At 41.5% G+C, this 14,743-nt stretch overlaps 1 protein-coding gene across 7 annotated transcripts in view; it reads right to left on the bottom strand.

Moving 5' to 3' along the window:
* Positions 1-1,121: 1,121 nt before the first annotated feature.
* Positions 1,122-14,743, bottom strand: part of UBP1 (upstream binding protein 1) — a 47,126-nt gene continuing 33,504 nt past the window's right edge. For 3 of the 7 annotated variants that reach the window (XM_061464443.1, XM_061464445.1, XM_061464444.1), the window contains 8 exons: positions 7,771-7,874; positions 7,131-7,185; positions 6,866-6,959; positions 6,184-6,274; positions 5,596-5,705; positions 4,166-4,308; positions 4,037-4,088; positions 1,122-2,995 (listed from right to left, as the gene is read on the bottom strand). In XM_061464443.1, coding sequence (XP_061320427.1) covers positions 2,958-2,995; positions 4,037-4,088; positions 4,166-4,308; positions 5,596-5,705; positions 6,184-6,274; positions 6,866-6,959; positions 7,131-7,185; positions 7,771-7,874 — 687 coding nt within the window. In that variant the 3' untranslated portion in view covers positions 1,122-2,957. Of the gene's footprint in view, positions 2,996-4,036; positions 4,089-4,165; positions 4,309-5,595; positions 5,706-6,183; positions 6,275-6,865; positions 6,960-7,130; positions 7,186-7,770; positions 7,875-14,533; positions 14,642-14,743 lie in introns of all 7 variants that reach the window. The other 4 variants (XM_061464439.1, XM_061464442.1, XM_061464440.1 and 1 more) reach the window with 3 other exon arrangements.

Raw genomic sequence — 14,743 nt, 5'->3', positions numbered from 1 at the left:
TGCTACAGCTGAAGAATGGAAGCCAGGTTCAGTTATGGGAACTATGACTGGATGGAGTAAGGAATTCCAGCTGTTTGTCACACCTGGTCTTGGGGCACAGCAAGCCGATGGGCAGATAAAGCTGTAGGCAGGAGTTGAACCAAACCTGTGGTTTTCAAATGTAGAAAGCCAAACTCTTCACATCTGGGTTACTTGAGAAGCTGTCAACATCTGAATTACAAGAATAGTAACATTCTGTGTATTGACTCTTAAGGCCATCCTTAGTTCTTCAGTGCTAGAGGATTAGATGAACTTTTTTATCTTAAGCAACTTAATGATCTGAGAAACTACTCAACAGTTCAGAAAGAAACGTTTTTTGTGTAAGATTGACTGTGTGTGTATGTATGTCTCAAAGAGTTCAGGGCCTGTGTGTTTACTGAAGATTAATAGAAGTAGTGGCTTAAAAAGCAGTTGGAGAAGCTACTTCTGGGTAGTACTGCAATTCCCCCCACATATTTAAAGCTACTTTTTAAAAGAAGTGTGAATGTGTTTCAGATAAGGACAGTGACTGGAAGCCTCAGCTTTGAGGTTAAGTTACAGGTTAGAGTGCAGCAGTACATGGATTACTACTATAAAATAAGGTGGTCAGAGCTTGTTTTACACAGCAGTGGTGGAGTGCTGCTTGTTACCATCATGCTTCAAGTTCCATTAGGATACATCCTGCTGTAACAGAGTTTTAAGCAGATTTTCTTGTCACCTGTACCACGAAGGTCACCAGTACCAGTACGTCAAGTTGTAATGCCCTTTGTCGGCTCATCTTTTTTTCTAAGATCATAATGACCCCTGTAAGTCTATTGCATTTAAGATGTACAAACCCAAACGGAATCTACTCTGATATAAGCCACTTAAATAAACAATCAGCTGATGTCATTTGAATTTGTTTCAATCATTTCAAATGTAACTAACTCAGTTTTGTATCAGAAATAGAATATCAATGTATGTGTGTCAGGTGCAGGATAAGCTACCAGGCTGGTTTGCTTCTGTGAGTACCTTTACCCACTGTTATCATTAGGGCAGGTCTTGCAGCTCATCTGAACACCAGAAGCATATTGAATGGGGAAGTAAAGGAAAAGAAAAGCACGTTTACAAAATTATTGAAAAACATTTATTATACTTAAATTGAAATGTGTACATCTCATTAAAAAACAAAAGCAATTTGCTGGTGCCATAATTTAATTCCAATTTGAAGTGAGCTGGACAAACTACTGTGCGACTTCCAATGGTCTTGAAAATCAGATATTGGGATACTTTCCAATCAAGGATTTTTCCGCTTTTATAAAACATTTGGATTTGAATAGTGTGGGAGCTGAAAAGATGGTGTCAGTTCAAGAAAATGCTAGGACCAAACAATACCCAAAATGAACAACTTAACTTATAGGAAGTACGTAAAATGTTACTTTCAGTGCAGAAAAAAATAAGGACAGGAGAAACCCAAACCCCTCTAGCTTGGATGAACGTAAAGTTTCAGAACGCTACAGCTTTAGGAAGCTTTTCTGCTGAAGCACTTGAGCCAGTTACAGAAGAGGGAATGCCAAAATCAACGTTGCTTTTTTACACGCGGTGGCGGCTGCTCACACTGAACGCTGCAGCATAAAAAGCAAAACTGTTCCTAAGCATTTAAGCCGGAGATCACGGCGGAGCTTTCCAGAGGCACAAAATGACCGCGACAAGAAGTCATTCAGTCCCTGTGGAGAAGTTCCTCTCCAAGTACCGAACCAGCTGCAACTGAATGCTAGCATGGGAAACGCTGCGTCACGTCGTCACAAGAGAGAGCTAGCCCAAAATAGCGAGAAAGCACAATTCCTGGCTGAAAGAAAAGTTATTTGGTCATATGGCAGAGGCACTGTAATGTAACAGCGGTTCAGCGCGGCTCCCAGGGCAAAGACAGGGCAACAGAACAGGTAAGACACTACTTGTCCATAACAGCCACTAGAGCAAGGCCTTTCCCTGCTGGGAAGGAGAGTTACATGGAGCAGGTTTAGTATTTCTTAAGCAGTGTATGTGATGCTGCTGAAAGCTGCGCCAGCCCCGTGGTGCCTGTGGCTCCTCTTCCCTCATCAGCACAATTCCAGTGAGTCAGACACGTCCACCTCTCGCGGCCGGTATTTTAAACCCCACAATTTCACAAGCAAAGAGTTAAACTGCAGCAGTGCTCCGCAGAGAACCTAAGAAACTAAACATAAAGGATGCATAGGCAAGTCTTTTCCATTAAATCCGTTAAAGCAAAACACAATTACTTGGTACCTCATAGGATTTATATTAATCCCTCCAATAAGGTACTACTGATAATGCAGTTTGCTGCATGCATATATTGCATCTGTCTAGGGCTTCTTAAAAGCCCTCTTCTGGCATTTACACTTCTTACATACACTCTTATACACAATTTACACGGGAAGCTGTTTTGACAGCTTGACTCTCAAAGACCCAACAACCTGATCACTATCAGCTTAACTACTCATCTCCACACAGATTAGCATGTGCTCTGCTAACATCAAAAAATAAAACCAGCATCAGGTACAAGCACAGAATAGACAAACTGGCACAGAAAGGTAAATGCCCCAAAATAAGTTTACATTCATCTCCGACTGGATACAGGTAATAGAAAACGCTTCTAAAAGCTGTATCTACTGGCCATAATTTGCCTTATTTCAGGGAAGGGCAAGCACCTTTGCTTACATTGTCTTTCATGCCTGTACGTAAGCTGTCATGGCCGTTATACCTCTCATGAGGACACTTAGCTATGGCAGTGATAAGAAAGTTCACCTATCAAACAGCTCATTAGAAAGGTCATTTTGTGTTTTCAATATGAAACATCTTATACAGTAATGTTAGATCCTAAGGTTTTGGATGATCTTTGTAATCTTTAGGCAGGACTTCATTCTGCGGTGGAGTATCAGTCTAGCAGTTGTGTGACGTCATCACTTCAGAATTATATGGAAGCCTTCACCATTTTCAGCTGAAAAAGAAGTTGTTAGAATCATAAATAGAATAACCATAAATGCACCAGCCAAAGCCCCAGATCAGCAGAGCATGGGCTTAGGTTTTAACCATGTAGAAGTGGTTCACTTCAGTGTATTGGTATTTCATTACTACTATGAAATAGTAAAGTCAAAGCATGCTAAGTACCAGGAGCTTGCTATTCACACTAAACACCTGAAGAATAACTTCTTAAAACCCCCTTTGGTCTGCAGTTATTTCTGACCACTTCTTACCACGTATTAAAGCCATCTCACCTGTGACACTTACTGTGACAAAATGAAGTTAACTACTGCGAGAGCAATCAAAATCCTTAGTGTATACTTTCAGTCTTTGATTTTGTGATGCTCAGCCTTAAAACTAGAAAGCCAAAGGGAAACTGTTAAAAGCAAAAGACCCTGTGGCTTTATGGTCAGAATTGAGCAGTACCATCAGAAGGCTTCACGACCGAGACAAATGGGTCTGTAACAGTCACTGAACAGATTTTATGCTACACAAAGTATACACAACCATTTCAGTCTCAGAATTTCAAGCTACGAGGCTGAGTGAAGCAGCTTTAAAAATACAGCTCATCTAGAGGAGAAAACAAGGATTTTCCTACATCTGCTGAACAAAAATGTTGTGATAAACAATTTGTAACTGAGTCTTCAAAGCTGGGGCAGTTTCTGGCCAATTCTCTGTGCAATGAAACTTGCACAGAGCCAAACTCAGCCAGAGATTACAGCAATTTATCGGCACCTTTTCCCAGAACTACACTAAGGAAGGGTGGGATTCATCTGAAGCCCCAGTGTTTAAATAGGAAATCCAAATGACCAAAGTTGACTGCAGGTACAATTAAAGTGATTCCACCCCTCTGACCACATGGGGGTTTCTGCCATTTCTGCTGGAAGCAGATCTTGGTGTGTTTGCACATCAGCCATCTCTGTGTCTGCCCTTACTCTGCCTGGGGAGTTTCCTGGACCAGCGTTCTGCTCTAAAGGCAGCTCCTTGATAGACTTCACAGTTGTGTTTTTGACTGTACCTTTTATTGTGGTGAATAGGAAACAACTCTCATCTTGAAAGTTCTGAACCATCTACAAAAGACAAGAGAAGTGTTAAAAACCTGATCTCATGCATAAATAAAATGTCAAGGAAATGTAATTTCCATTACCTGATCATTAACAAGAATGTGGATGCCTGTGGGACCCTGTCTGTAAACCTGGTTGATCTGATGCAAAGGAATATTGAATGCCAAAGCAAGCTTGCGTGTGACTTCCGAGGCTGCCATTTCTTCCAAGTAGATTGCATGATAAACTGCAAGAAAAAAGGAGGATTTACATCAGCATGGCACTATCTGGTAACAAGGAACTTTGTGGAAAAATCAGGTGAATTTGTTCATAACAGCATTAAAACATTTTAAAAGCTAAAAATCTTTATTCTCACTCTGTTCTCACCGAGAAGCATGAACTGCCATGACCTGGCTTTCAAGGTGAAGCCGTAAGGACAACTTTCTGACAAGGCTTCCGTTTGCTTTGGTACCAAAGGCAGATTCCACGTATCACATCAACCAGGTCAGTGGGTCTTTAGGGACCACTGCCATATCGCCAGCTAATACAAGTGACTTAACACCACCATGCTGCTGCTCGAAGTAAGGATGGAGGTGGTTTTGGTTTGGTTGGTTTGTTACGTGGCAAAGAGAGCCTTTCTCAGCTGCCTGAATGTATTTCCTACAGATCATCTCAGAGCTAAAGGATGGCAGCAGGAAAATACAACAGTAAAGGGAACAGTAAGACAAAGCACCTGGTCAGTTTGATGCTATATTTACAGTTCTACAGCTTAATAGTGCTAGAGGCCCTCAGCAGCTCCATGTTTGCGCATTCTTCCACCCCAGACCAGAGAGTGAAGATGGGAAACAGATTTTCCAGAGGGAATACATGCAATTTGACAGAAACAGAATCCTCTATGGATCCTCCTCCACCTCAGTTCTTGCATGGAAAATATACAACTACGGTAATGGCAGCAGCCTGTGCAGAGTTTGACTGGTTGGGGAGTGATGGCTCTTCACTCAAAGCCAAGAGCAAGAAAAGAATGATTTCAAATAACTCCATTCTCTTAAATGTGGGATTGTCAGGATTTTACAATTAAACATTATCTTCTGGTCTGTGTTGAAACAACAGCCATTTATAATACTGAAACTGTTGGCCTGTACACTGCTTGGCTGGTTTTCCTTGTCCAAGCTCTACCAGTTTTAGTTCAGGTGCACAGAAAATGGGAAAGCACTGAAGTGTTTAATTTGCACATAGCTTTTACACGCACCTACATTTGTCTGGTTAATACCTTGTCTGGAACTCCTTCATTAGCATGTAACTGCTGGTTTCAGTGGACTGAAGGAGAATCAACCATTTAAGCTTGAGAGGTTTTAAGGTTCTGTTCACCCTGAGTGTTACAACAGCAGTGCTACACCTTCCTACGTTTTCTCTGTGTGCCAGACACAGGAATTCAGCCTCTTCACTAGTACTCTTACTTCTTTCTTCCCATTTCTCTTGTTTTAGGTGTTTTAAGACACAGGAATGGTGCTAAGGGAGCCCAGATGTGACGTACCGTATATTGCACCGTTGCTGCTGTCACCATTGCCTGCATCTTGTCTTTCCAGTTGTAGGCTCCTCAGTGGCTCCTGACAAACGTAGATTGTTAGACGGGGCCTAACAGACCTGCAATTGGAAGAAACCACACATGAGAGGGAAGGTTACAGGAAATGCTGTGCCACAAAGGCAGATCTGTTGTGCTCACAGTTCACTTGCAGGGTTTTCTTTAACTGATCAAAAAGCCAACAGAGAATGCAACAGTGAGTGCTGTCTGGATGCTGCTGCCTGTTGTAATCCTGGAACATAACTACCGAGTAACAATGGCAATTCTTGCAAAGGTCAGTGGTAACAAACACCCTTTCTGAATCAGAAACATCATCTGGGATGCTGCCCGGGTTAGCACTCTGCACCTGTAAGCTCAGAAAGCCTCTTAGCTCCAATGTGAGGCCCCAAAGGTGTATACAGGGCTCTTTTTACACCAACTGCTGCCAGTTCCTCAGACACATGAAGGCATCGAGGCCCACCCCAATTCCAGCTGCCCAGGTCTCCCAGTGCTAGCAAATGACAGAACAAAACCCACTCAGCCTCGCATCCGAGGTCATACCTGGATTTCAGTGCATTATACAGCCGAATTCCATCAGCTGGACCACAGATTTGTACCAGATCTTCTCTTGTCAGCTTTAATAAATCAGCACCTGGAGGCACACGGGAGGATTTTATGAAGACTTTGTTAGAACACCTGTACTTTTTAACATTAACTGTGTGCTCATTTCAACTGGCACACATCACATTTAAGAATAATCAGACATTCTGCTAAAATGAAGAATATTCGTAAAAAGATGACTATTCAAAATAAGTCATAAATATGAATATTCATTAGACACATGCACATAGATAAAGGAATTCTGCTGCTGCATGGCACTGGAGCAGTTAGATACAAAACAGGATTTGCCGTTTCTGTGGATAAGGCAGCTCCAGAGAAAGCCTCATACCCCACAGTGAAATCCAACTCCTGTGGAAGATCTACCATGGAGCAGATGTTAGCAACATCTTGCACTTGAGACCACTGCATTCTGCTGCCCTCAGGAGCCAGGCCAGCAGAACAGGCAACAGCCGCTGCTCCGACTCACCAAACGCAGTCACTTTCCTGTGATCAAGGTTAAAATGGTATGGTGAACTGCCATGGTGCAAACGGAACCCAGCTCCACTCTGGGGGTGAATTTGGGTGAAATTAACCAGAAGAAAACGCCTTCTAATACAAACTGAACGTTTAACAGTAGGGATACCTGAGAAATTTGAGAAAAGCCTTGTGTAGGTGGAGAACCTGTGCTTGAGCAACCACTGCTGAGTTTCCTGGATTGTGGCTGACGGATGAAGCTGCTGTAAGAAACAAGATTGGAGATGGTAATTTGGATATGAAAAAAGCATTTACAACCCCCCCTCACTTAAACATCTCCACAATAGGGTCAACAGCAGGGTATGTATAAAGCAAATGTTCTGAGACAAATACACAAATAGAGGCATGAGCAGTACCAGAAAGCAAACACTCACATCTCCAGAGCCTTGAGAGCTTCCATCTCCTTGGTGATTTGGGGAGGAAGAATTGCTACAGAGTGAAAGAAGAAAGAAAAGAATTATTAGGATTTTATTAAGCAAAATACTTCAGCCTTGCTGAAAATCCACTTGAATGAGCTCAAAGTACACAGACCAGACAACACCACTGTAAATCATTCCTTGCTCACCCAAGTTTGGTTATGGTCGTTTAACTAATGTCTCAATTCTAAATGCTTTTAGCAATGCAACTGCTGTTGAAAAGCTTGTGAAGATTATTGTTGGCTTTTCTTCTTGCAAATTCTACTGACTGTGTATGAGGGGAGTGAAGACTTTGTACTGGAAGAAGCTGAACTGTTTCCATAGACAAGAACTAAATCTGCATAGTTCAGAGGTAAAGGATTTGCTACATGGCAAAGGACAAGAGGAGAAGTTTTCAGCAACGTACAGAAGAAAGATGACTGCTGCAGCAGAAGTAATGACTCTGGGTAATGTCAAACTCTAAAACAAATACGCAAAGCCAAACCAATCCCTCATTCCCCACTGGGACCAGAAAGCAGCTGCATTTACTCAGAAAGCACCTCCGAACCACCACGATTTTAAAACAGAGTCTTTAATTAGGGTACACAAAGAAACCTACCTGTCTGGGACACTGTAGGTGTTATGTTGAGCAGAGGTAAAGGCTGGAGCAGGAGTGGGACTGTTGTTTACAAATGTTGTAGGAGTATCAGGCCATGGTGAGCACTGAAGATAAAGAATTAAAGCTTAAGTTTCTCTTGGCAAACCAGAGCATGCTTTATTCTGAGGCACACTTCTTTAAATGAAAGCCAGGGGTTTATCCACAGCGAGTTTTGATTTGACATTACAAATACAGACTCCCTCCATCCCACGCATAACATGCAGATACTCCAGGTAAAAGTCACTTCTGGTTTATCTTGTTCTTTCATTGAGACTCCTATTTATACTGTCTTCTGTTCACAAAGTGAAGGTACTAATGGTGGAACTGAGAGAAGACTGATCCAGATTACTCAATTTAACACAAACCAACCCAAGCCATCTGCTGAAAAACGTTTTTCATCCTAAAAGGGGTGAAAGGGCTGATTAAACTGCAGGCATCATGTCCTGACAATAGATGCTCAGCAACAGCAGGTGAAAGTATGAAGCTAGATTTAACCTTGTGGATAAATTTAACGTATTTAATGTCCTGATGAAATGCATTCAGAATATTCAGTAGTAATCCTGTGAGCTTGAGAAACTGCAGGACTAAACTGATACCTACATGTGCTGCTCTTGAGGGCCCCCTCAACTGCCTGGTAAACTGGAGGTTTTATATATAAATATAAGCCACCACAAGTATATGATGAGGCAGCTGTTTCATTCAGTCAGGTTTTTTGGGGTGTTTTTCTTAAACCATCATGATTCAGCCCTTCAAAACGAGACCAGCATTTGGTGTCTGCAACACCACTGCAAATCCAGGCTTTTAAAGAAGAATAAAACCCAAACAGAGTTTGGTTTGTTCAGAGACAAACAGATGGGATTTAAGACAAACAAGATGCCCAAGATCAAGTAAGCTAAGAGCATGCCTCTTCAAACAACAAGGATTTCCGACACATGTATCATGCACCAGCTAAACGCCCTGTAAGGAAATTTCCCGAGTTACAGCATGGTTTGGGGGGGGGGAAGAAGCAGACCTGATATTAATGGGAACATGTTTCAGCTACTGTGTTGAAAAACCTTTTCACTATCCAGGGGAAACAGAGTAAATAAGCACAAAACCAGCTGCAACCTCCTGTAAACCAGTCCACGACATTGCTGTGCTGGACTCCGGTTGTCCGAGCAGGATCCTGAGCTCCCCAGCATGGCACATACAGTTTAAAAACCCTAAGTCTTGTATGTCCTGCATAGCTTAGAGGCTGCCCAAGATGTGATTCAGGGCAGTATGTCTGCGAGGCACTGTGCACTGTCTTTGATTACATGGTCAAAGCTACCCGTTACATCCCAAAGAGCTCAATCCACACAAAGCATGCTCCTCTATGACCCACCGGTGTTACCCACTCTTCCTCCTGTTCTGTATATTCCCATCTGTTGTTTCTCTTCTCAAACTCATTTTAACGATCAGCTCAAAGATGCTGTGTTACAACAGGTAGTTAAAAAGAGACCTTCATTCCCTAATGTGGTCCAAAGCCATGACTTAAAAATAAAGGCTCAACACAATCTAACTTTGTTCTTCTGACATACCTGGAAAGCATCATTTCTTTGGTGTGTTTTTCCATTCACTCCCTAAATTTTAAGGCAAGATGTTTATCAGGACATACAGATGCAAGCTGCACATCCTCAGCTGCAATTCCATCACAAGATTCCATTCAACACTGTTAAAATCAGGGGCAGGGAAGAATGCATTCCAGCCAGAGAACAGCTGCTGAGCCATTCCCAAGGTGTGCACTGCAGTTACTGATTCTGGCCTTCAAACCCAGCTGAAGTTGTTCACAACAAAACTTGAGTTTAAAGGCAGGAAGAAGCACATCTGAAAATCCCATCCCAAAGCAAGAAGCCTTTCTTCTGCTAGAAACACTTTCTTACCTTGTGTTCTCTTCCAACAAAAATGTTACTACCTATCCACTGAGACTGAATGAGCTGGTTAAACAGGAAAACAGGCAGTAATTATAATACTACTGCAGCATGCCTAATTGCTGCAGTTCTCCTGCTTTACGCATCGTGGAGGGGAAAAGTTAGTATCTGAGCACTGAGATTACAAGGTTCAAGGAAGTCTAGCATTAAAAGAAAAAAAGAGAGAAAAAAGGCAACACTACGTATTCTTCAAGTGTCTTCAAGCAAGTAAGCTTGAGCTGCTTATGCCTCTGGAATCACTCACATGCACGACTGTCCTGCATCTCACAAACCCATGGGATTCAGAAACAGGGTCAGAGAAATGCCTGGGCATCAAATGCGTTAACACTACAAAGATTCAGCAGGGATTCTAACATCTTTCTAACACCCACAGGAAGTTTCTGGGCACTGGAGGGTTATGAGGGGAATGGATCACAGGCACAGCCTTCCTGAAACAGCATCTGCAACTGCCACTACCAGGAACAGGCAACTGGACGTCAAAGACTTGTGGCCTGATCAATCAGGATGTTTCTTATACTCTTAAGCACGACACTGAGTTAACCAGAGCACATTCAGCAAGCTAATGATACTAATAGTGAAGTCCCTGGCCACTGAGAGAAAGATGTCACCCTGCCAAACAGAAGCATCCAACTCTGTGAAAAGCCACCAAAGAAGAGAAGAAAGACCGGTCTTAAATCTTTACCTGTAATGAGCAATGAATATATACTGGTCAATCTGCAAAGCTGGTGGCTTTGGTGTCTCGAGACTAACTGCCCTCCATTACTACTACACTGACACAGCTGTGCTGCAGAAATTGTGTCTTATTTCCAAACACTGATTCATTCTTCAAAAGGAGAAAACTGTTTTGGTTACAGATCTTCAACATCCTTCCCTACAGGCCGTGAATGCAGTGTTGACCAATGGCTTCACTGAGTTAAAAAGGAAGATAGGAAATCCTTCCAAGTGGGACTTTCAGGTTCAGGGTATGTAGCATTTAAACTGGGAATGTTCCCAACTTCTAAAAAATTGCAAAATCTCAAGTTATCTAAGCCACTGTTTGATGTCATTTCTCTTCCTACTTCCCATCTACCTGAATCTACCCAAATGCATGCTTTACTATAGAGTAAAACTGAACTTTGGCAACAAACTCCATAGTATATTCACATACCAAATAAACACAAACCCAAAGTACAGTAAGTCTAATCCAGCATCGTCTTTAGAGAACAAAGCAGCAATTTTATTACAGCTTTCTTATTGGATGCATAAAATATGAGGTTCTTGGCCAAAACAACTGCAGCTGCTGTGTGCAAAAGCAAAACCCTTCTGCACATCTGTTATGGAGGCAGAAGTAGTCATTTCCAAAATGTGAAGCCAGCCACTCTGCATAAGCTGTATGCTACTGACATTTGCTATATGGAGTATAGATATAGTATTTCTTCAACTTGTTTCTCCTTACATCCTTATGTTGCCAGTTTTGCTCCAGCTGCAGTTCCTAACTCACGGCCTCCAGAAGGTTTTATACTCCAAATTTAAGTCACTTACTGAAAATATTTAGCTTCTGCACCAATCTTCCATATCCAAAACAATGTTCCAACCTATTTCAAGGTCTACACCTCAAAGTCTTCTAACCTCCCTTCATGTGCCCTGTAATCAGTTCTACTTGAAAAAAATTACCATTTGATCAAGTTTAATCAAGTGATAGCTTTATATAGTCTAGCTTGAGATGTAATATAATGTAAAATTATATAACGTGATAAATTTAACACACATAGTCAATATAATGTGATATACTATAATGTAAGTATTATATGATGTATTATATAATATGTATAATATAAAAATCAACCAAGACACTGCAGACAGAAAGAAGTGTCTTTACAGACACTGTCCTGAAGACCCAACTATCACAATACAATGCCTGCTTTTTCAAATTCAAAGCAGGGGAAGGAATCTGGTGGCTTTTTTTCCCCTCTTCTTCCTTGGATCAGCTCTAGTTTGTATATATTCCAAAGAGTAAAGTCTAGATAGAACTCTTAAGAAAATGAATGAGAAGGAAAATATGGATGATGGTAACAGTAAAACAATCTCTGTTTTTTAGGAAAAGACAGGAGCAGAGTAGAAAGAACTAACTCTTGTTTCACCAAGCTCTTTGTATTGTGTTAGAATCCCATACAAACTGAATTGGAAAGAGAATATATTGAATTCAATGTTTCTTAAAGGAAACACAATAAGAAACCAACCTGACCAAATCAGATTGTGGCTGAGCTCAAAGAAATCCTACTGGGGTAAGGGGAGAAACAAAAAGAAACAGAATGAGACATATCCAGCAAATAGAACAGCTGAATACTGGGGGGGCAAAATAAAAACACCTATGGACAAAATGAGATGCAAATGCAAGGGACAAGAAAGCCAGCCTACATACAAGGCTAGGTGTAGGAGGAAGATAACAATACCCAGTTTTGAAAAGGAGGAGAGTTACAGGCTGGATCAACCTACGTTCTAAAATTCAAGTAAAGGTTACAGAGAAGTATTTCTGGGCTCCAAGGAAGCAGCACTGGGTAAGTAACAGCACTCTTGACTTTGTCAAGCAATATACACTACAAACAACCCTGCTTTCCTTCTGTAACGGAGCTACGGTTCCCCAGACACTCTAAGTACAAGATTCCATCTCTAAAGACACCATATGTAAACCAGAGTCAATCCTCATACTAAATGTAGGGAAACAAGTCTTCAGGTTTTGTGTCTAAGCTCCTCTGTGACAACTGTACTAGCACATCTACCCTGCATGAGGGAAGTCTGGTAACAGCCAAACCTTCCCATGGCTACAAGTGGGAAGACAGAACTGCTCAAAGTAGAGACATGCATCATCCCCTGTCCATAATGACAAGGCCCACAAGATCAGCCTGTCTGGTGACAAGAGAGGGTGGCTGAGGAGTTGGCCTTCAAGCTGTAGATCACACATTTTCTAGATCAAGCAAATAGGTTACACACTCAACTAATATAGTTACAACCAGTACTTAATGAGTGTATAGTGGTAAGGTTTCACTAAGAATACAGCAAAAATAGTGTTTCATGGCATTTTGTATGGGCTTGGTGACTTCTAATAATTTTGCTCATGATACAAATCACTGTAATGATGGAACAGGCTGTGTGTTAAATCTGCACATCATACCAAGTTAGCAAGGCTGAAAGCATTTCATCCCGCAGGAATGGAAGTCAAAATGATCTCAGACCAGTGTTTTATTAAGCGCAAATGTCCAACAGGAAGAGTCAACTGCACAACAGGAGAACTGGAAAGCTGTACACAGTTGCTATTCCAAAACAGTCTGTGGGTTACCCTTCAGCCCAAGCAACAAGTCAAGAAATAAACACACACATAAAGCACACACTTTGTGTGCTTTGGGAAAGGCAACAGAAGTCCAGTACTACCTGTCTCACCTAATCTTTCTTTGCTACAATTAAAGTAATGCTAAAAGAAGCTTAAGTGTTTCAGGAGATTGTTAAGAGGGGGTTGGACAAGTTTCAGGTATCATTTGGCTACAGTTCGTTCTACTCTGGACAAGGGATTTGTCACATCTTTTAAAAGCACCTTTTCCTATATTCTTCCTGGAAGTAACAATCACTGAATGAAGTACTTACAGGAACAGAGAGAGAGAAGAGGAGGTGGCAGGGGAAGTACAAATCCCTCCAGGAACCAGCTTCAGAAGACACTTCAGCCATGTCTTAAAAATGAAAGTGATAAAACACCTATTTCTCCTGCCTGTACCCCCCCCCCCCCCAGGGCCATGTGCAACAAGTGAAAGGATGTCTGCACTGCCAAAGAACTGTAAATGTACACCTTAAAGATACCAAAAACCCCAGCAGCCAAGAACAGTAGAAGGCAAATTCAGACAGCTCAGTGCTAACAGTTTCAGGGGGTAAAAAGCCCCCACATCCTCCAAAGAACCCATCTGACTTCACGTTGCTTCTTCTCTCCCACCCAGTTACATGGTTTATAAACAAGAGGCATACACTGAAGTATTTTATAACCTAAATGTGAAACTGATGTCTGAGTCAAGGCAGTCAATGCCTGCACACTGCTGGGAAAGAGCGGTCAGCACATCATCCCTGTTCAAAGAACAGCCAGTTGTTTTCCACAGTCACAGTATTAACTGACATTTCAACTTGCCAAATGGGTGATGGAGAATCATTTCTCATCTGAAAATGTAAGGTCTCAATGGTACTCACAATAAGAAACACCATTTAAGAAATCCTGGAGTGTGCAGGATGTGCGTTGAGATTCACGTGGGGGCACAGACTTAGTGTGCACCTACCATGAAGGGGTACTGACTCGTCTGAACTGCATTAAACCTGCTTAAAGCACAGTATGTAGCTGGCTAAAGGAAAAAGTCAGTAACTAGTGACCAACCATCTGCAGTACTACATGGTGTTTTAAAAATACTGACGTACATGGAAACTTACATTGAATCTAAGTACAGATATGGAACAAAACACTAAATTTCACCAATCTTACTTCTAATTACACACATACAGGAAAGCAAAAAGCTGTTTCATTTAGTCACATAAACGGAAAGCTCTTGACTTTTAAAAGTTACACAGTCCCTCTGCAACAGTTTAAGTGTTAGATTTAGGAAGGATTCCTTTGCTGAAAGCAAACATGGAGTAATTGGTATACATAAAAGTAATAGTAATACACAGCAATCAATGTTTTTACTTTACAAAAATGGAAGTTTCTCCTATATCTAACACTGTACAAGGTATCTTGCACAATGAAAAGGTAAGCAGAAGTCCCTTACACTGCCTCGCTTTGCCAGAGAATCACCGTAGTCTGCTGGCAAAGTCCGCTTGCTGGACTTTTTCTGCTCATGTTCAACTGCATCTTCAATTATAGGCTCAAGCCTCATCTGGACAAACACCAAAGATTTGGATCAATTTCTTTTCGTTATACAGTGAGGAAAGATCTAAAAGCCTTTTAGAAACTTCTGAAATCTTTAGAACACTGCGTA

This window comes from Pezoporus flaviventris, unplaced genomic scaffold (genome assembly GCF_033815535.1).
Source record: "Pezoporus flaviventris isolate CSIRO_AGI_PZ_B2104156 unplaced genomic scaffold, CSIRO_AGI_Pfla_v1 ptg000037l, whole genome shotgun sequence".
Lineage (NCBI taxonomy): Eukaryota > Metazoa > Chordata > Aves > Psittaciformes > Psittacidae > Pezoporus > Pezoporus flaviventris.
Note: the sequence above shows the minus strand (reverse complement) of the source record. Positions and strands in the feature narration are given on the sequence as shown.